At 45.1% G+C, this 22,976-nt stretch overlaps 1 protein-coding gene across 3 annotated transcripts in view; it reads right to left on the reverse strand.

The window, feature by feature from the left end:
• SEPHS1 (selenophosphate synthetase 1) overlaps positions 1-22,976 on the reverse strand; it is a 109,188-nt gene that overhangs the window by 62,660 nt on the left and 23,552 nt on the right. For all 3 annotated transcript variants that reach the window (XM_068272665.1, XM_068272664.1, XM_068272666.1), the window contains exon 2: positions 17,830-18,095. In XM_068272665.1, the coding sequence (XP_068128766.1) occupies positions 17,830-18,022 (193 nt within the window). In that variant the 5' untranslated portion in view covers positions 18,023-18,095. The remainder of the gene's footprint in view (positions 1-17,829; positions 18,096-22,976) is intronic.

Raw genomic sequence — 22,976 nt, forward strand, 5'->3', positions numbered from 1 at the left:
GCCACGGCCGGGTAGACTGGAAAACGTACTGCGTGTGGCAAACATGCACACTCATGAGAATGAACTTGAGGACGCAAGGAGAGGGGACGGGGTATAAAGGCACTCTGAAGATAAGTTGGATAGGCAGCTGAGAGGAAAAGTTAAGGCTGCTCAAATGCAGCCTCTTTCTCCAGAGGTACAGGTACCTTAAGGCTGCTTACACACTAAGACGTTACAGGCGCACGTTAGTGCGCCTGTAACGCTCCCCCAACGCACAGCAATGTAACACAAGTGGGCTGTTCACACAGCCCACGTTGCGTTACATGTAACGCTGCACGTTCTCCGCAAAGTGCAGCATGCTACGGCGTTGGAGCGGCTATAGCCGCGTTAGACTGTTTGCACATGCGCAGTGGGGGGCGGAGAGGAGGCGGGGAGAGCCAGCTACAGTAGCCATGCACATGGCTACTTAATATTCACTGCACTGGCGGCCGCTGATTGGCCGGCGGGACCACGTGATGCGGAGTGTCTCGCTCTGCATCACGTGGTCCAGCTGGCCAATCAGCGCCACTCTGGGAGACATTACAGGAATCGAGCCGCCTAACGCGGCTCACTCTACCGTCCTCACTTGCAGCACCATACGTTGTGTTAGGTGCACGTTATGCGACCTTAACGTAGCACCTAACGCAACGTCTTGGTGTGCAAGTAGCCTAAAGCAAGATTTAACTGATAGAATATTCAGTAAAAATAGGTTTTCCTACTTTTTATTACACATACAGTCATTTGCACACGTATAATCGTCCAAGTTACAACCTACACGACTATTTTGCACAATACATGTAATTCCCCACAGAAATAAAAAAAAACAAACATACATTTGTTTTTGTAAAAACAAAAAAAACACACACAAAAAAAAAAAAAAAAAAAAAAAGATGCATGCCTTCAATTACAGACAAACACACATACAGTCTTAAGGGGCCCATACACCTAACGATTTTCCCGCCGATATACAGCCATTTCAATCACAGTGATCGAAACGGTTGTGAAATCGGCGCGCACACCGCTGACAGAACGATCGATTTCCGTCCGAAATCGATCGTTCCCGTCGATTCCATCCATGCGGGAGATTCTCGGTCGCCGGCAGGTCGGGAGTGCGTGGTTAGCGGCGTTCGAATGCCCGACGACCGACGCAATACAGCAGGTATACATTACCTGCTCCGGCCGGCGCGAGTCCCCTGGTCTTCTTCTCCGCTTCGGGCTCCAGACCGTTTCTTCTCCTCTTCGGGCTCCAGAGCTACACAGAACTTCCTGTCCCGGCAGGAAGTTTAAAACAGTAGAGCGCCCTCTACTGTTTAAACTTCCCCCTGGACAGGAAGTTCAGTAGCCGGAGAAGACAGCGGGGACTCGCGCCGGCCCGAACAGGTAATGGGGGGCGGGGGGGGGGGGGGGCAGGGGCAGCAGCGGCAGCTCCACAGATTGTGATCGGTTTCAGGTTGAAATCGATTCACAATCTGTTTGCAGTAAAGGTGGCCATACGATCCCTCTCTGATCAGATTCGATCAGAGAGGGATCTGTTAGTCGAATCTGATGGCAAATCGACCAGTGTATGGCCACCTTTAGATCACCAGGGAAGTCATATGGGTGGGAAGCACTAGACACCAGGGAATTGTTTAGGGCAGTGAGATAGGGCCACTAGACACCAGGGAACCTCATAATGGAGGGAGTTGGACACTAGACATTGACCAGTGACTTGGTTGGTCCTAGTGTTCCATTTCAGCCCATTTTGTATTTGAGTTTAACACCTCTGCCTTAGAACATGGCATAGAATCACTATCACCAGGTTATTGAAGAGATGCTATGCTGAATTATTACCACCAAATGGGGAGAGGAAAAAAGAAATAATAATAAAAAAAAAAAATTCACCCTCTCCTCCCAAAGTAGGAACCCTGCTCAATTCTGGACTTTTTCCCCTTTAAAGAGAACCAGAGACTAAGCACCCTCATGTATTTTATTACATTTATCAGTGGGAACATGACCGTAAACATCTACCCTGCTTTTAGTTTCATTGTTATCTGCTTAATTAGTCTATTAGCAGCTGTGATAAGAATCCCCGACTAGCTCAGTCTAGGTTTGACCTGGAATCATTATAGCTAGAGTCACTCTTCTGTGGAGTCTTTTCAAGCCCAAGCCTGCCACCTTGGGGCTCAGATTTCCTTCTTTGCATACGGAGAGCTGTGATGACATGGGAGGGGCTGCTGCTGATGAGAGAGAATCTCTGAACAGACAAGTGTGGCTGCAATATGATCCCTGTGTGCACTAGATACTGATGATGACTGCAGTTTCATTCCTATGAGAGACACTTCCTACAGGCAGCTGCACATCATACCAAAATGAAAGCACATAGATGAAAGGCTGCATTTAGCCTAGATAGCAGCAGACTCATATAGCCTAGACAGCACATCCAGAACAACTCATAACCCGGAAGGAGACGGGATATGAGCCGGCGGCCATATTTGATTTTTCCGGGAGCAATAATGGATTAAAAAAACACTAAAAAAGGTACACCAGAGCAGCGAAATTATCAGGCAGAGCATTTATGCTTTTCAAGCTATCGACTGATAGGTTTATTTTGTGTGAAACGTTCATCTCTGGTTCCCTTTAAAGTCCCGGAAGAGATCTGCTCAGTCTGGACCCTACCTTATGACATTTCTTGTGGTCAGTCTGGCTGCTAGGAGGGTATTAAAACTTTAAAAAGAGACTCTAACAAAAATGTTCAGCTTTATTTCTTCTATCCTATAAGTTCTTATACCTGTTCTAATGTGATCTGTCTTACTGCAGCCTTTCCTAGTTGCACAGTGGCTGTATGATCTCCGCTATATAATCTAATCTTTTATTGTAAGAATTTTAGAGCACAGATTCTCTTTAAAATACTCTCATCCTTAGCTATACAATGGAACCCAAATTAGGTGACAGTCAGGGGCTGGGTGCTGTATGAACATGTTTCTACAGCCTAGCAATGAGTTTTGTTGCTCTGAAAGGGTGAAGTGGGACACCAGCACAGATTCTGGTGGTGGAGAAGGAGAACGATGTGCTTGCCTGATATGACAGGACAGAGCCAGGGAGGAAAAAAAAACAAAAAACAAAAAAAAAAACACTGTAACACATACTATACGTATACACACACACACACACACTACATTTCATACGGTGGTTTGCAAAAGTATTAGCCCCCTTTGAAGTTTTCCACATTTTGTCATATTACTGCCACAAACATGAATTTTATTGACATTCCACGTGAAAGACCAATACAAAGTGGTGTACACGTGTGAAGTGGAACGAAAATCATACATTAGGATTCCAAACATTTTTTACAAATAAATAATTGCAAAGTGGGGTGTGCCATGTGGGGGACACAGCAACCATGTGGAAGAAGGTGCTCTGGTCAGTTGGAAAAACTTCAAGGGGGCCGAATACTTTTGCAAACCACTGTAGCAAACAAGTATGCATTTCTAATGCAAACATCCCCTCTCACCACTACCCAGTTGTGGAATTGACCCTGCACTGTAAGGAACTCACTTTTTTATATTTTAATTATTTTTATCGTTTTTCAGATCTAAAACATACATAGAACTTGCCACTCCTCACACGCAAGTAACACATGTTTAATGCTACGTCTTACCACCTCTCTATATAGTGGCTTCTGTGGATGGTGACATTACATTATCACATCTAGTAGAGCCATCTACAGAGAACATCGTGTCAAGCTATATTTGTAACTTTATACCTTATGCACGGATAGGGTTTGTAGTAAGGCATCTCTGTACTTATTTTTGTTTGAAGAAAGCTTTGGACTTTAAAATGACAAAAAGATGGTTAAAGAAGGACTGGAAAACTAGAACAAGATGAAAGACCAGAGCAGCGCTGAAATTCCTCCTCTTACCAGATGTACACATTATACCCAATTACAGAGTAATGATAGTAGTCAGTTTTGCTACAGGTCAGAAGGGGGGGGGGGGGGGGGGGGGAAGGGGGGGGGAAGTACACTGAACCTTTAAAGTAGCAGGGATGTGTGCGTGTGTGTGTGTGTGTGTATATATAAATAATGAGAAGTGAAATAAAGTTTATGGGATTTACAGAATGTGTGCAATAATTGTTTAAATAAAATTAGGCAGGTGCAAAAACTTGGGTACTGTTATTTTATTGATTTCAAAACCTTTAGAACTAATTTTTGGAACTCAAATTGGCTTGGTAAGCTCAGTGACCGCTGTCCTACATACACAGGTGAATCCATTTATGAGAAAGATTATTTAGGAGGGTCAGTTTTAAAGATAACCCGAGGTGGTATTTAATTATGTTACTGGGGCACAGAGGCTGGTTGTGCACACTAACACCAGCCTCTGTTCCATGGTGTGCCTCCATGTCCCCCCTGCGCGCCACTATATCCCCCGCAGTGCTGGCGACACGCAGCGCGTCGCCAGCACGTTTTTTTTTTAACCAATAAAAAAGTTTATTGATGCATATAGTATATGTACAGGCTAACACCGCACAGCGGGATATAGATGCATAGGATGAAAGATTTACAACCATGGGGACATTTTAAAGGCAGATACATTCAGTAGAAAATTGTTGAGTAAAGGTACATTCGAAGAGTCAAGTAGGTACTGGCAAATTAAAGACTATACAGATGGAGTTTAGTACCTTAAATGCAGCGTAGTAACATGAAGTGCATGCAATGACAGGGGTTGTAAAGGGTCCGGTTAGTTGAAGGGACGCCATTCTGTGACATTATCCATGGAGGGAGCTGTTATAAAACCGCAATTTAGGATATAGAGTGTCACACAGTGGCGTGCCCTTTGAAATAGACATACAGTGGTTGCTAATGGGACTATTTCCCATTTACCCACTGATCCCATATGAGGTGGAACTGAGGTACACGGCCCCTGTGAGTGTACACCAGTTTTTTGTAGGCCAGACCATCATCTAAGCGTTTGATCCAGCTTGAAAGGGGTGGCACAATAGGGGACAGCCATCTCAGCGCTATCTCCTGTCGCGCCGCAAACAGGGTCTCACGGATGAAAAACTTGGTGCAGGGCGGCAGACTTTCGTCCTGAATAACACCCCGAATACAAAGAAGTGGGTCTAGTGTTACTGGAGACCCCATTTTATCATGTAAAAATTTAATTATTTGTCTCCAAAAAGAGGATATTTGAGGGCAACTCCAGATTAAGTGATAGAAGGAGGGGGGAGTCAAGTCCACATTTCGGGCATAGTCTACTAGCAGTTGCATTGTAGTTGACCACTCGAGATGGTGTGAGGTACGCCTGGTGGAGAATATATAGTTGGGTGGCACGATCCTTAATGCACATGGAAGCTCTTTTAACTGCTTCCAAAGTGTCTTCCCAGTCATCCTCCTCCAGTAACAGTCCCTCAGCAAGCCATTTTTCTTTGGATCCAAGTGTACGGTCACAGGCACCATTTTCTATCAGTTCTTTATAAATATCACCTATTTGGTGTTTAGCTGGGACTGTCTCTATAAGTGATAGTATTTTGTGGGGCTCAATACAGACTGGTATGTTTCCAAACTGTGCATGGAAGGCATGTTTTAACTGTACATATCTAAAGTGGTGATGTGCAATTCTTGGGTAGCTACTCGTTAAGCTAGCGAAGGGAGTAAGAGCACGCCCGGTTATTATGTGGCCTAGAAATATAATACCAGCTCTTTCCCAAAAAATGGGGTCGGGCATGGAGTTAAATTCAGGGAGATGCGGGTTGCGCCATAGTGGAGTGTGGTAGTCGTGCTTGGTAGAGGAGTATAGACTGCCCACTCGCTTCCAGACGGTGAGGGCCTGCGCAAGGATTGTGCTGCTTAACCTACTGGGTGGGATATGTTCACGCAAAAGGTCCAGAGCTACACTTTCATTTGATAGGTTTTTATCATAGCCTATGGCTTCAGGGTTATACAGATTATCTGTAGAAAACCAGGAGGCAATTTGTTGAATTTGTGCGGCCAGGTAGTAGTGCTGGAAGGAAGGAAGGGCTAGCCCACCAAGACCATTTGGATTTATCAAAAGAGAATATTTGACTCTGGGCCTCTTATGGTTCCATATAAAAGATAAAATGGCGCCCCTTAGTTAAAAAAAAAAAATAAAGTGATGTAGGACATATAGCAGTTTAGGTAATAGTACCATTTTGATTAAGTTGATTCTCCCCACTACAGATAGATACAATTTGGACCAGGCCCCGCATTTTGTTTGAACCAGAGAAACAAGGGGCAAGACTTCTGCTTCCATGTACAGTTTTGGATTAGGATGTATTAGGACACCTAGGTATTTGAAGGACTGCACTGGTGGGAATAAACCTGATGGCTGGGGTTGCACCGGGGAGGGAGCATCCTGGTGCATCAGGACCGATTTAGCCACGTTTAGCTTGAGACCTGAGTAGTAGCCGGATTCCTCTATTGTATCCAAAGCGGCAACAAGAGAGGGACCCGAATCTTCTAGGTATAGAATTGTATAATCTGCATAAAGGCTGATCTTTTCTTCTGAGTGCTCTGTGCGTAGGCCACGTATCAAGGGGTTGATTCTAATGCGGCAAGCCAACGGTTCCACAGCTAGGAGCATAGAGCAGGGGAGAGAGAGGGCAACCCTGAAGGGTACCCCGACCCAACGAGAAAGACTCCGAAATCCATCCATTTGTGCCCACTCTTGCCCTGGGGGCCTGGTAGAGCAGTTTCACCCATTTACAGAAAACGTCTCCAAACCCAAACCTGGCAAGGACCGCCTGCAGATAAGGCCATTCAACAGTGTCGAATGCCTTGGCCATATCTAACGAGGCAATGACCCTTTGACCTGTATTAGAGTGATTGGCTTGTAAGTTGGTCATCAGGCGACGAATAGTAATAGCTGTGTTTTTGCCAGGCATGAAGCCGGTTTGATCGGGATGAATTAAGGATAGGATTACCGAGTTTAACCTAGTGGCCAACACCTTTGCCAGAATTTTGATGTCAGAAGTTAGTAGCAAAATTGGGCTATAAGATTCGCATAAAAGGGGATCCTTGCCAGGTTTGGGTAACACTATAATAAGAGCCTCTGCGCCAGCACAATGTTTACCTAAGCGCTGTCAGTCAGCGCCGCTCCCCCGCATCGGTGCTACCCGCCCGCGTCACTTCCCTCCTATCAGCGGGAGGGTAGGGACACGGGCGGGTAGCCATGATGCGGAGGAGCGGCGCTGACAGACAGCGCTTAGGTAAACATTGTGCTGGCGACACGCTGCGTGTCGCCAGCACTATGGGGGTATAGCGGCGCGCAGGGGGGACATGGAGGCACACCATGGGACAACAGAGGCTGGTGTTAGTGTGCACAACCAGCCTCTGTGCCCCACTAACATAATGAAATCCCACCTCGGGTTCTCTCTTTCAATTTCCTCTGAAGAGTAGCAACTTGTGGGGTATCAAAACAACTCTCAAATTACCTGAAGACAAATATTGTTCACCATCATGGTTTAGGGGAAGGATACAGAAAGCGGTCTCAGAGATTTCAGCTTTCTGTTTCCAGTTAAGAACATATTGAGTAAATGGAAGACCACAGGCTCAGTTCAAGTTAAGGCTCGAAGTGGCAGATCAAGAAAAATCTCAGACAGAAGCGACGAATGGTGAGAACAGTCAGAGTCAACCCACAGACGAGCACCAAAGACCTACAACACATAGCTCCCAACTGTCCCTTTTTCCGGAGGGACAGTCCCTTTTTGGGAGTCCTGTCCCTTTGTCCCTCTTTCACCCTCATTTGTCCCTCTTTCAGGACTTTGTCCCTCTTTCTATATATATATATATATATATATATATATATATATATATATATATATATATATATATATATATATTCTATACTAAACATTTGTTTGATTGAATCTAAACTTTATTCCCATCCTTTAAATTGATATATTACCAATTTTAAAATGTTACGATGAAGGAAAATGAACCAGGATAGAAAGGACCAATGTGGTATGAATTATAAAACAAATTTTTCTTATGAAATATTTATGGTATGCGTGACTAGAGACGTGGTGAGGGCGTGGTCAGGGGTGTGGCAGGGGCATGGCTTAAGTGTCCCTTTTTCTCATTTCAAAAAGTTGGGAGGTATGACAACATCATCTTGCTGCAGACGGAGTAACTGTGCATCGTTCAACCATTCAGCGCACTTTACACAAGGAGATGCTGTATGCGAGAGTGATGCAGCGGAAGCCTTTTCTTCGCCCACAGCCGCTTGAGGTATGCTAAAGCACATTTGTAAAATCTAGCTTCATTTTGGAATACGGTGCTGTGGACTGATGAAACTAAAATTGAATTATTTGAGCATAACAAGGGGCGTTCTGCATGAAGGAAAAAAAGAACACAGGCATTTCAAGAAAAACACCTGCTACCTACAGTAAAATATGGTGGTGATTCCATGCACTGAGGAGGTGATCGGAAGGGGGTCTGAGGGGGATCTGAGGGTTTGGCCGAGTGATCAGGAGCCCACACGGGGTAAATTGGGGCCTGATTTGATGGGTAGGTGTGCTAGGGGGTGACAGGAGGTGATTGATGGGTGTCTCAGGGTGTGAATAGAGGGGGAATAGATGCAAACAATGCACTGGGGAGGTGATCTGGGGTATCTGAGGGCGATCTGAGGGTGTGGGCCGGTCATTGGGTGCCCGCAAGGGGCAGATGAGGGTCTGATCTGATGGGTATGATGGGTAGCAGTGACAGGTGGTGACAGGGGGTGATTGATGGATGATCAGTGGGTGATTAGAGGGGAGAACAGATGTAAATAATGCACTGGGGAGGTGATCAGAGGGGGTCTGGGGGGCTGAGGGTGTGGGCGGGTGATTGTTGCCTGCGAAGGGGCATATTAGGGTCTAATCTGATGGGTAGCAGTGACAGGTGGTGATGGGGTGATTGATAGGTGATCAGTAGGTTATTACAAGGGAGAATATACGCAAGCAATGCACTGGCGAGTTGATCAGAGCGGGTCTGGGGGGCTATCTGAGGGTGTGAGCGGGTGATTGGGTGCCCGCAAGGGGCAGATTAGGGTCTGATCTGATGGGTAGCAGTGACAGGTGGTGACGGGGTGTTTGATGGGTGATCAGAGGGGAGAGCAGATGTAAACAATGCACTTTCGGAGGTGATCTGAGGGTGGGTCTGCGGGCAATCTGAGGGTGTAGGCAGGTGATCAGGTGCCCACAAGGGGCAGGGTAGGGATTGAGCTGATGGGTAGCAGTGACAGGGGGTGATTGACAGGTGATTACAGGGGAGAATAGATGTATACAGTACATGGGGGGGGGGGGGGTCTGGGGAGGATCTGAGGGTGTGGGGTGATCAGTTTAGGACCTAATCTAAAAAAATATAGTGTTGACAGATAGTGACAGGGAGTAATTGATGGGTGATTGGGTGCAAACAGGGGTCTGGGGGGGAGCTGAGGGGTGCTGTGGGCGATCAGGGGGCAGATCAGTGTGCTTGGGTGCAGACAGGGACAGCTGCAGCCTGCACTGGTGGTCCCTCGATCACTGGGACCACCAGGGCAGGAGGCAGCCTGTATAATATGCTTTGTATACATTACAAAGCATATTATACGCTTGCATGGCGGCGAAAACAAAAAAAGTGTCCAGTCCCAAATTATTCATACCCTTCAAAAACTGGTCAGTCTGTGGGAAAATCCATTGTTCTATACCATTCCAAATAGTCCAAGCTGTTCTAAAGCATCCTGATTAATTGGGAACAGCTATTTTAATCAACTCAACAGGTGAAAAAGAGCAGCTCTCTGCAGTTGGTTTGTGGACAGATCAGTACCTGCGGCTGCGCATTGTGGTTGCTCACAAGTCAGGAAAGGGCTACAAGGCCATTTCTAAAGGTTTTCAGTTCCAGTGGCTACAGTGCAAAGCACTGTTAAAGAAAACCTGTACTGAAAAACAAAGTTCCCCTGGGGGGCACTTCCCTCAGTAGGGGAAGCCTCTGGACCCCATTGAGGCTTCCCCCGTCCTCCTGTGTCCCACGGCGGTCTCGCTGCAGCCCCCGAAACGCACAGGGGAAAAATCCGACAGCCTGTGCAATATTTACCTTTTCTGGCTCCAGTGGGGGCGCAGTTGCGGCTCTGACGGAGATGGGCGAAAATAGCGGATCTCCGCTGTAGAGCAGCCCGACGGAGATTGGCTATTTTCACCTATCTCCGTGGGAAGAGCGGATACTGCACCTGTGCTGGAGGCAAAAAGGTAAATATTTACATCGCCGCTCCGGAAGGATTTTCTCCACCGTCGTGGGACTGAAGAGGACAGGGAAAGCCGCAAGAGGATTCGGAGGCTTCCCCCACCCAAGGTGAGTACCCCCCAGGGGAGTTTTTTTCCCCATTACAGATTTTCTTTAAAAAAAATAAATAAAAAAAAAAAAATATATAAAAACACAAGATGTTCCGCACAGTGAAAAATCTCAGAGATAATGGTCAGAAGCCAAAAGTGACACCTGTGTTGGTGGTCAGCACTGTATATAACAGATGTAATGTACTGTCCACATTTTGATTTCAGCTAATTTTTTATAGTAAAGAGAATTCTGTTCATGCCATTTGCCATTTTGGTTCCCTCTGACTGAAGCCAACCCAGATGTCATTTCCTCCCTTACTATTTTTTTTCCCTCCTAGAATCTGCACGGTCATAGCTAGCTTGCTTTGTAACCACGTGAGCACAGCAAGATCAGATTTCAGCCTCATGTCACACTGAACTGCCCTCAGCCAATCAGTGAGTAGCAGGAATGTAGGAGTGGCGAGGACAAGCTTCCTTCTTGTCGGCAATGTACCAAATAGAGCCAGGCCGACAGATGAGACTTTTCTGAATAGACTGGAGTGCTTGCAATGCAGGGTAAGGCTGCAGGATGCATAATAAACACAGAGCAGTGGGTAAATGAAATTTGATTTTGAGGCCAACAATCCCTCTTTAACCACAGGTTTATACCAACCTAGTGACCAGACGATTTTTTACAATGCCGCACTTCGCCAATTTAATGATTTATTGCTCGGTCATACAACTTAGCGCCCACATTTCTTACCTTTTTTTCTTGCCACTAATAGAGCTTTCTTTTGGTGGTCTTTGATTGCTCCTGTGATTTTTTATTTTAATTTAAACAGTTTTTCAATAAATAAGCCTATTTTTTTCCTCTTCCTTTATCCCCCCTAAATTGGCCCCGACTGCGATCCACACATTACACTACCCTCTCATAGGCATCAGCCTATGAGAGGGATTAGATTGTGAGCCACTCCTGGGGACAGTTAAGTGACAGGGCGGTCCCCTGTACAGTGCTGTGCTACATTGCAGTGCTGTACCAATGTAAATTAGCCGTTTTTGTTTTTAACAGCCTGCCAGCTCTGATTGCGGCTGGTAGGCTGATTACAGAACCCCACTCTGTATCTCAGGCAGGGAACGCACGCACATTCCCTGCTGATCCCCTCCTCTAGGACTTGACGCCAATCAGCGTTAGGCGCAGAGCTGTGGAGTTGGTACAAAAATCATCCGACTCCAGGTACCCAAAATTGCTCTGACTCCACAGCCCTGGTTAGGCGCCACCTGACCACCGCACATTGGTGTGAGGCGGTCAGGAAGAAGTTAATACACTGTGGTGGCTGGATAATGTAATGATTAAGGACTCTGCCTCTGACAAAGGAGATCAGGGTTTGAATATCGGCTCTGCCTGTTCAGTAAGCCAGCACCTATTCAGTAGGAGACCTTAGGCAAGTCTCCCTAACACTGCTACTGCCTATAGAGCGCGTCCTAGAGGCTGCAGCTCTGGCGCTTTGAGTCCGCCAGGAGAAAAGCGCAATATAAATGTTATTTGTCTTGACATAAGCATGTCTAACAGTAACACAGTAGCCTAGACACTGGACATGGCCTGCAAGACCCCTGTGCTGTAGGTTGTGATCTTTTCAGACAGACAGACTGTGCTGGCCTCTTTCAGTATGAACAGTGGAAATGATGCAGTCCAGACACCAGGAGCAACCACGCCCACACAAGATGAAATGCAGCCCTCCTACAACAGCTTCAGGTCATGTGATAAAAACGATAGCTTTGTCAGATCTGCAAGTTCTGTACAGATGAATCGGCAGGCTAGCCACTGCACACATACTATATTCTCAGCAGAGGCAGCCCTAGCAAGCTGCCTTGGCCAAGAACCATCTATAGCATGTGAACAAGGCTTAAAAGGGATCTTATGCTGGGAATACACCATTAGATTTTGTGTTAGATGGTTCGATAGATCATTTCTGACATGTTTGATCTTATATTTGATTGTTTTTCTGATCGATTTCTCATAGAAGTGAATGGAAATTGAGAAGAAAAGATAAGAAAATAGATCGGAAGTAAGATTGTACAGTAAATCGACTGAAAAAGCTCATTGTGTATTCCCAGCAGTAGCAGCTCGTGGTTTCAAACAGCTGAGAGCGCTGCCATGTTTGAGAAGTAAACCATTCATCTCCAGATACCACCCCCCCCCCCCCACTTAGAACCTTTGCCCCTCCCAGGAGACCCTTTTGTACCCTAGCTTGGTCACCTCCTCTCACATCTAGGACTTCTCATGAGTGGCTCCTCTCCTTTGGTACGCTCTCCCTCAGTCCATCACGCTCCAAGCCTGGAAATCTTTAACTGTACTCTAGAAAAACACACCTTTTCAGACAAGCCTATAAGTTGCTATATGTAGCATTGGAGATTTGCTGGCTCATCTACTAACCCCTGTGTCTCCTCTATTGTTTTCACCCCACTAACCTCTAGATTGTAAGCTCCCAAGACCAGAGATCTTTTCCTATAGTTTCGTATTTTGCCATATGAACATGTACCAATTTTAACGATATCTCAAACCACACATTAGCGATGCATGCATTTGTACTTGTATTACTGGATGTCATGATTGTACGGTGTCTGGAAAGTCTCATGTATCTATGTTCCCCAATATTTGTTTTGTACGATGTACAGTGCTATATACATAAGGCAAGACTATATACTCTGTACAGAATTGCGGAAGTTGTCTGCTCTATATAAATACTAAAGAATAATAATAAAAGCTCAGTTATCGTTACAAGTGAAGCAAACTATGGCAGGAATCAGAAAAGATAATGGAGAGATGCTGAACAGCATGCAAGAATTACAATTATGACATATTTCCAGTAGTGGGCAGCCTGGACTAGCAATCCTTTAACCAGTTCGGCCTATCTGGACGAGCTTCCTTGTCCAGATAGGCGCTGCTGCCGCCGGCTGGTGCGTGCGATCGGGCACACCCCGCGCGCGCTCCCGCTGCCCGCCGCTAGCCCCCCGATCAGTGAATGGGAAAATAATTCCCATTCACCGATCTAGCTTCCCCGCAGAAATACCGACGCTTGCTCTCCAGAGAGCGCGGTATTTCTGCCCCCAGGAAACTTCTCCCCAGCATTTTAGTTCCTGGATGCGCGATCGTTCGCATCCAGGACTTTTTTCACTATAAAAAAAAAAAAAAAAAACAGCATAAATAGTTACCCAAGGGTCTGAACTTTTTAAATATGCATGTCAAGAGAATATATGTTATTATACTATTTAAAATTATAAGCTTATAAATAGTGATGGACGCAAATAAAATAAAAAAAAAAAATGCACCTTTATTTCTAAATGAAATATCGGCAACAAAAATTGTGATAGGGACATCGTTTAAGCGGTGTAATAACCAGGACAGATGGGCAAATAAAATACATGAGTTTTAATTACGGTAGCGTATATTAATTTCAAACTATAATGGCCAAAAACTGAGAAATAATGAATTTTTCTCATTTCTTTCTTAATCTTCCTGTTAAAAATAGATTTAGAAAAAAATAATTCTTAGCAAAATGTACTACCCAAAGAAAGCCTAATTAGTGGCAGAAAAAACAAGATATAGATCAATTCATTGTGATAAGTAGCAATAAAGTTATAGGCGAATGAATGGGAGGTGAACGTTGCTCGGATGCATGAGATTTTCGGACTGCGGTGCTGAACCGGTTAAAAAACAAAAATAAAGATACAGGAAACTATTTCCACATGAAAAGGATTAAATCCAGTAGTTTCCTATATAATGTCATTGCATCCTGAAAGTTGACTCTTCACAACTGCTTAACAGGTATTCGCTCACATACCGCCACCTGAAACAGTCAGTATTGGCTCATTTTGGATTAAAAGAAAAACAAAAACAAAACAAAAAAAAAATTAAAAAAATGGAGATCTGAGGATGGCACGTTTAGCTTCAACCAGGGCTGTGAAATTGTTGGCACATGAAGCTTTTAACTCTGACTACTTTAATGATCCAGATACAGGAACTATATTTATAAATCAAAACTAACTTCCGCACACTCATGCAAATACACTTACAAAAATCATGCATCAATCAATCAATGCTGTCCCTACAGCTATGTTAAAAGCTGGGATCTTCGTTACAAGAATAAAAGTGACTTGCGTAGTCACATACACCGCGTAGAGGTAGCCCAGTGTCATATGTGTCCTAACTCTGGCCCTGTAACATGCATAGCACAAACATGCACACATTCAGCGCATCAAAACCTATCTAGGGAATAGGAGCACATATCCTTAACCTCCTCCCTGGGACAGATAGTGCATCTAACTAATCCTGCAAGGGAGCTGCTGGTACCTGCATATGCACCATGTGACTACGCAAGAGGCTTTATTCTTGTAACGAAGATCCCAACTTTTAACTTAGCTGTAGGGACAGCATTGATTGCTGCATGATTTTTGTAAGTGGAGTCGCATGAGGATTCTGCATTATTACCACAGATAAGGGCCTGACAGGTCCAGTATCTAATGACTATTCTTCGATTGGGTTCAGTCTCATAAACCATCTCCTTTAAGTCCAAATACAAATACACACACACACACACACACACACACACACACACACACACACACGGTACTCCCTGTATTGGAGTGCAAGCAACATACCAGGCATATCATCTCTGCCAACATACTTTTTAGGGCCTTAACAACCTAAAAACTTGTTACTGAAGAAGCACGGCTACTGCTGTGCGTATACTCTGCTGCATATACTGGGCTGGGGGAGCACAGGACAGAGGGCCACTAAACACCAGTGAAGCTAATTACGCAGGGGACTGACTTGGGGTGAACCAATATACATCAGGGAACTCTATGGTAGAAAGGGGGGGGGGGCAACCACTAGACAACAGAAAACTGTATAGGGATGGGGGGGGGGGGGGAAGGGGGGAGTCGGGGAGTAGGGCCACTAGACACTAGGGATGGTCAATGAGTTGCAAATAAGCAGGATTTGATTGGTTAATTTTCAAGCTCCATTAACCTGCATACAAAATGTGCATAATGCTACATCAACTCAAACTTATTTGTACCTCATACACAATCCCTACTAGACACCAGGGAACTGTATAGGAGAGGAAAGCCAGGGAACTGTATAGGAGGCAAGGTGGTGCACCACATGGAAAATTGGAACGTGGCTAAAGGTGTGGCAGGGGGGGAGGTCTTAGTGTCCCTTTTTCCATGCTACAACAAACATTGGGAGGTATGCTGATGGGGATGAAATTGGGATAAGGCTGCCCTAAAATCTTACCACATCTCCTCTCACACTGGAGTAAAATGACAGCGGGTAAAGGGATGAGAATAACCTAAGGGTGCATACACACATTTGTTTCAGGCCAAACAGATTTTGAATACTATGTACAGGTAATCTCTCATAGTACAGTGTTCTCCCCAGGATTTTTTTTCCAGCCGGGTGGCATGAAAAAGTAGCCGGGTGGGAAATTAAAGGGAACCAGAGACGTTGGGGGAAAGGTTTTATACACCTGGGGCTTCCTCCAGCCCCATAAGCCTGGATCGCTTGCACGCCACATCCTCCGCTACCTGGATCTGCCGGTACCAGGTCTTGTCATTTCCGCGAGTCGGCCGGCGGACGCGGCCAATTGTCTGCATCACAGGGGGTCACTCCATATACCTACGCGTGCGGCTGCAAACTGCGCAGCCGCATGCGTAAGGGTATGGAGGGAGCCCCTGTGATGCGGACAATTGGTCGCGTCTGCCGGAAGTGACGGGGCCCGGTACCGGCGATACAGGAAGCGGAGGATTGCGGCGTGGGAGCGATCCAGGCTTATGGGGCTGGAGGAAGCCCCAGGTATGTATAAAACCTTTTCCTATTTTTCCCTATCCTTCCTCTCTGGTTCCCTTTAAGGTCACCATGGGTGGGGAAGGAGGGTGATGTTGTCTGCTACTACTAGGTGAGAATGGAGAGGGAGGATCATGCTGGGTGCTGCTTGCTGGGGAGAAGAGTAGGTGGGGCACGCTGGTTGTTACCTGGTGAGGTAGTCATGCTAGCCACTGCTGATAGGGGTAGAGGATTACACTAAATGATGCTAATGGAGAAAGAGGCATCTTGCACTGAGTGGTGCTGTTTTGATGGGCAATCAGATAAAGTGCTGCCAAAGCCGGATTAATACCAGAAAGGGGCTGTGGACAGGGTGACTAATTTAGGGCCAAAACCACACATCCCTACAGACTGTTTTGTTAATTCATTCAAAAAGTCTCACAATAATTTTGGCTGACATAGTAGTAGTAAACCCAGTGTAGACATGCTTGTTGTTTGTCTATGCTAAACAGCATGCACTACAAAGGAACATAAAAGTGCTTGGGGGATTCTGCTGTGGCTTCTACCCTTAAACAAAATCAATTACTGGTAAGCAGACATACATACTGTTTACAGGAAATACAGTATATAGAGGACAGAGGGGGGGTTGAGTAGAAAAAGGTGAATACAAACTGAAGGGAAGAGGAATAGGTGTGAGTCTGGGAGGAAGATAGATTGTCTTTGAGGGACAGAGAGAGTGTGTGTGAAAACTGGGAAAGGGGAAAGAAAAAAAAAGAGGGAGAAAGTGTGTGAGAGAGACAGAGGGAAATGTGTAAAGAGGGAGAGTGAGAAACAGACTAATGCAGAAAAGAAAATGTGAGTGCACACTGCACAGCACACTGCAGGAAGTCTGCAGACTGATGCCCAGGACAGCTAGCTACTGTATGTAACCTCTCCGGCCAGAGCAGTGGGGGAAGGGAAACAGTAGTAGCTGTAAAGTTTACTAATACCTGTCTTGAGAGACGGCAGCTGAGTCACAAGGATTCCATTGCTGGGGCACCTTTACTGCTATCAGATAACCATCTGCCCTGCTGCTGCTCTCCCCGGCATGAACGAGCGCTGCCGCTGCAACACACTGTTCTCTATGTGCTCTGGTCCTCTGATCGGGGGAGGCTGGGGCACGTGCTGGGAAATGTCCTGCATGATGGGAAGATAGGAGGCCGAGGAGAGCCGTTCTCTGCACTACTCAGGCAGATCAGTGACTCAGAGGGAATACAGCAAGCCCACGTTCTCTCGGCTCTTTCTCTGTGTGCACCCAACCTCTTCAAAGCTCCCGCGGTCTGGCTTGTAATGTCAGGAGCTGAGGAGGAGGGCGGAGATTGTATCAGAGTGACAGCGGCCAGCTCCAATGCCACAGCCGCTGCGCACTTGTGCTGAATGAGTGTGGAGGACGGCAAATATGCCGTAGACAGGGATTAGTGATAGTGATCACAGCAGCCGGGCGGGGACTGACCACCAGCCGGGCGCTCCGCCCAGTTAAAAGGCTCTGGGGAGAACACTGTAGTACATGTAATAGGAAAATTGGCCAATTATCACATTAGGGGCTGTAAAACACTTGGAAGACCATAATACACAAATGTGGAGCGTATTTGCCTCAGAGTTAAGAGGCAGCTTATGTCACTTTACATTGCATAGATATTGAAGGAAAAAAAAATGTAAACTTCCCACAGTAAACATGCACTCACCCAGCCTTGGCATAACTGCCCCAAGGAATTGCTCATCTTCCTGGAAATGATTGTCCTGCAAAGACTCCAGCAATTTCTGCAAAACATCTTGAGGAACTTTACAACCAGTGCCTTTGAGCTCTGCAAAGCGAGTCAGGCGGAAGCTCTTGTCAAGCTCATAGCTCTCTGGATTGAAGGATTCCCGGACAGACATATTCACGAGATAAATAAATTCTTCCGTTTTAGTAGCTTAGTTGATAAACCTTAAATCTTCTTTTCGGATTAACCTAGACAACAAAATATAAACAATAAATGTCATATTTATGACGAACAATGTCAGCTTGGCAAAAATTAAATCCAAACTCCAGCAAATTTAAAGCAGGTCCAGTGCCCTCCCATTTCAGAAGTAGCTATAACACATGCCCAATAAGTCAAATTCTTCAATATCAGGTTTGCCAAATTCAATAGAACTAGATCACCTAACCTGAGCAGTCCTTTTCAGCGCAGGAAGATTTGGCGCCACCATAGACTATAATAGGAATTACATCTATAGTGATCTATAGTGGCGCTCAGTGAGTAACATCGGCGCCGTCAGAAGACGGAGCTAAAGTTGCTTTTAAAACACAATAATTTGGCCTCCAGCAATAGCTGGAAGCCGAATTATATCATTCCCCACCATCCATGGCGGCCTGGAAGGGGAATAGTAATTAACACGGCCCGGACTTGTGCAAAAGCAGGATCAGTCATATACTGGCTGTATCCTGCGCCCAAGTCTTCCTGCGGCGATTTAAAATGTATGCCACCTAACTGCTTCAGGGGATGCTCTACACCTGGCACCCATGGCCAAATATGGTCCTGAGCTTAGTAATTAAAGGAATACTATCGATACTCAAGTGTTCTAAAATGACAATGTACAAATAATGTCTAAGTAGCTGTGTAAACATTTTCCTACTTTTCATGGTAAATATCAGAGGCAAAAGCTGTAATTTATTGAGGGTAGGATTTAGCTATATTGGGACAAATCAATAGCAGAAGGGTTGTCTGGTTCAATGCACAGCCAGAGTTGCATATCAGACTACAGAAAGCAAATATCAAACATATCAAACTCTGAAAGCAAAAACAATATGAAAAAGCTGTTACAATTAGTTACATTTCCTCTGCTCTCTTCAGACACTTCAGTCAGAAACAGAGCTCCCAACAGCTGCAGCTCCTGTGTCCTGTCTCTCTCTCTGTCACACACACAGCTACACATAGAGTTAACTTATCAAGTGTGAGGGGAATTTCCCCTCTCCTCATGGCTCAGTCAGCCGTCAGTTTTGGCGTCAGTAAACTTTGAATGTATTTTGCTAAACAGTAAACAAAGAAGTTGCTACTAAAATGTATACACCAGTACTTAGCAGCACTTTCCAAACAATTCCTGTGTCAATTGAAAAAAAAAATGTGAATCGATAGTATTCCTTTAAGTTAAGAGCACTTAAAGCTACCATGACATACCGCTAACTACTTATGGCCCTTTGCTCCGCTCAGAAACTTTACTTGCTCGTGTTCACACAGTTTACACACCGTCTATCAGGGTTGTGGAGTCGGTCCAAAAATCCACCGACTCAGACTCCTCAGTTTAGGATTCCACCGACTCCACGACTCCGACTCCTCTAATTTGCAAATTACAATTTTGTTGATTAAAAGTATGTAACATGAAATTCGTCTCTTAACTGCCAACGCTTAGGAATTTTACAAGACAACTGAAGTGAGAAGGATATGTAGACTACTATATTTATTCCCTTTAGACTAAAACTAGTCCTTGGTAAGAGTACTTGTAAACGGTACAAACCGGAACAAAGAACATCTATCAGGCCCTAGGCAATGTAAGTGTGGGTACATGTAAGAATGATGTGCAGGTACTCTGCAGGGGGAGGAGGAGATTGTAAACAGACAACACCTCTGTGTTCAATGTGCACAGCATTCTCAGTGGATTCCCTGCAGCTCTGTGGGGAGTGCATATGTAGAGTATAGTACTACTGTGTAACAAAGTAAACCTGAGACAGATTAAATTAAAGTTTTATACATACCTGGGGCTTCCTCCAGCCGCCTTCAGGATAATCAGTCCCTTGTTGTCCTCCTCCACAACCTGGATCTTCTGCTATGAGTCCAGGTACTTGAGCCAGTCAGGCGTAGTGCGCATGCACACACTCCGCCGCCAGGAGCATACTACACCTGTGCAGCACTATTGCGCAGGTGCAGAATGTTCCTGGCTGTGGGAGCGGCATGCGGCTGGACAGCGCTGACTGGCTGAATTATCAGGACTCAGCAGAAGTTCCGGGTGGTGGAGGACAGCGAGGGACTGATTAGCCTGAAGGGGGCTGGAGGAAGCTCCAGGTATGTATAAAACTTTACTTTTCATCCGTCTCAGTTACCCTTTAATTTGTAGTCACCAAACCAAATTTTAATAACATATCAAATTATTTGATTTCATCAGCAAAGGGAGTGCGTACATTTGCATAAATCAGCATCAATGCAGAATTATTTCCATCTCGTTGACCATCTCTATTAGTGACACAGCTACACATCAGGCTTTATTCTTACAGCATAGATGTTATTTAGTATATATACGCGATTCCTGTGTACACATCATATATACAGTCACAATCAGATATGTATATCTGACCTTAAAAATACGAGGACTGCTTTATTGAAGCAGCACAAGTAACTAATTTTGATTGGTTTATTTCATTTTTGTGGACTAAGCACAGCTATTACTGTATATAAAAATTATTTTTAATGACTATTATCTGAGAAATAGAACATTTTATCATATTTTCTATTTTAATTACAGTTACAAATTCATTAGGAGTCGGTGCATTTTTTCCCGACTCCGACTCCAGGCACCCAAAATTGCCTGACTCCACGACTCCGACTCCACAGCCCTGCCGTCTATTCCTATGAATTGGACAAATATAAAAGAATTAATAGCCCTACACAATCACACTATGGAAAAAAACAACGTCTCCCCCTCCAACTTCCTACACACCTATGAATAATTAGCACTCCCAAGCCACTCTGGTGGCTGGATCTCACAAGCTCCCATAGGTTATAGATTAAGGGGTCTGTCCTCACCCAGCCTTTAGGGCCCATTCACACTAGAGTGTTTTGCCGCAATTTTGGCAAAATGCTCAAACTCTAGCGCTTTTAAAAAGCGCTAGTGTAATAAAACCCTATGGGCCCGTTCTTACTTGGGCGACTTGCGATAATCGCAAACGCGTCACCTGCACCATTTTCAGGCGATTTCCCGGCAATCGCGTTTCAGTGCTATAGCAGCGCTAAAAGCGATTGCGGAAAAATCGCCAGTGTTCAGTGATTTTTCTGCGTGAATTAAAATCGCTGGCATTTTGCAAACGCAAGTGTGAATATAACCCTTAAGGTTATATGAGTGGGTGAGTGACTACCCCTTTCACAGAAGCATTGTAATGTGCCTCCCATTATCACATTATCCTTTGTTCGATTTACCGGATCTGTTGGGTACATTATATTCCCAAAGATCCCATTGAAATTGGCTCTCCCATTATCACTTTTTCTGTTTAGATAGTTGGAATTGTGCATTTTGTACTCCGATGTCGACACTTTGTCCACCTATTTAAACAATTGTTCATATGGTTATATTTGTTCCTGTTTATGGGCATAGACAACATTTCTTGTTACCTTTTTTTTGAAAATCAATAAAAATGATTAAAACCAAATTCTTCAATACATCTATGCATTTCTAAGTGAACACACAACTGATCAGTGACATGCTCTATTTTAAGTCGCTCATGTGAATGGACATGACAAACACCCTTTACACACAGTCCTCAATAGTGCTTCCTTATCGCAACCAAAACCATGTAGGTATGGTTCTGGCACACATTAAAGCGGATCTCCATAGTAAACATTGTCGGATAGCGAGTGATGCAGGGTCTACAGGACGGCTTTATGGGACGAGGCTGCTTAGGTAACAACTTTTTCTTTTGAAAATATTTTTATTTTAGGTTTTTGTGGTACAACATAAAACAATGTGGGACAACATATACACTTTAAAATGTAACATCAAAATTATTTGAAAGCTGAATCAAGGAACAATGTATGCACAATGGGGGAAAAAAAAAAAAAAAAAGATAAAAAGAGGACTGGAGTTTGACATCTCTAGGTTAATCTGAGTAGATTAACCCAGACTGGAGGTCAGCTGTCAAAATGGTGGCGGTCCTCTGACCTTCCATCCTGCGTCGTCACAGTCGGGGGCGGCCCCGCGCTTCCTGCGCCGATTGTCGGCGTCGCGTCGACAGTTTTTGTCCCCGCAAGGGGGACATGAAGTCGCGGCAGTGGATCGACCCTAGAAGCTACATGCGGCTTCTAGGGTTGCCTGAAACGACACGGTACATTGGGATCAGAACACCATGTTTGGGCAAACGGCGGTAATCGATGGTAATTGCGTGATGCTAAACAAGCACATTTACTTGATTGGGAGTGTATAGCCGACGAGTTCCGGACACTTGGTGGTGTGAAACTGGCCCAATACAAACTCCCCCCACCCCCCCCCCCCCCCCAAGTATGTTCTCTATTAAACAAAGATATTGGCAGGTTTGTTGAGTTTTGGATACCTGGAGTCGGAGGTTTCATAAACTGAGAAGTCGGATGATTTTTGTACAGACTCCACAGCCCTGGATATTGGAATGACATAATTTTCCCCATATTTCCCCTTTAAGTATGACCCGTCTGAACACATACCATCCTTACTAGAGATGGTCAGTGTATTGCAAATGTGGTTACAATTGGTATGCAGATTGAAAACAGACCAATCAAATGCAGCTTCAGGAGATTCTGACTTATCCATTTTAAGAGAACTAAGCTCTAGGGCCAAATTTGTTTCATTAATTGAGGGGGGGGGGGGGGATGTTGGTAATGGAGCGAGCGAGCGGTTGGAAGTGCAGGTTGGGGTGAATGTCCTTACTTACCTATGGGGTGCTGATCCTCTGGCTCCCAGGAGATGTAGTCTATGGATGTGCTGTAGTCTGGGGATGCAAGAACATGCATCGTGGCGTGTGCACCACTGCTGGGAAGCTGAAAAATCGGCAGCTGCAGCCTTTGTCTGCAAAATATGGCAGATCCCGTACAGACTGGGGGGCTGAGAAGCAGCA

This window comes from Hyperolius riggenbachi, chromosome 3 (assembly GCF_040937935.1).
Source record: "Hyperolius riggenbachi isolate aHypRig1 chromosome 3, aHypRig1.pri, whole genome shotgun sequence".
NCBI classification, from domain to species: Eukaryota; Metazoa; Chordata; class Amphibia; order Anura; family Hyperoliidae; genus Hyperolius; species Hyperolius riggenbachi.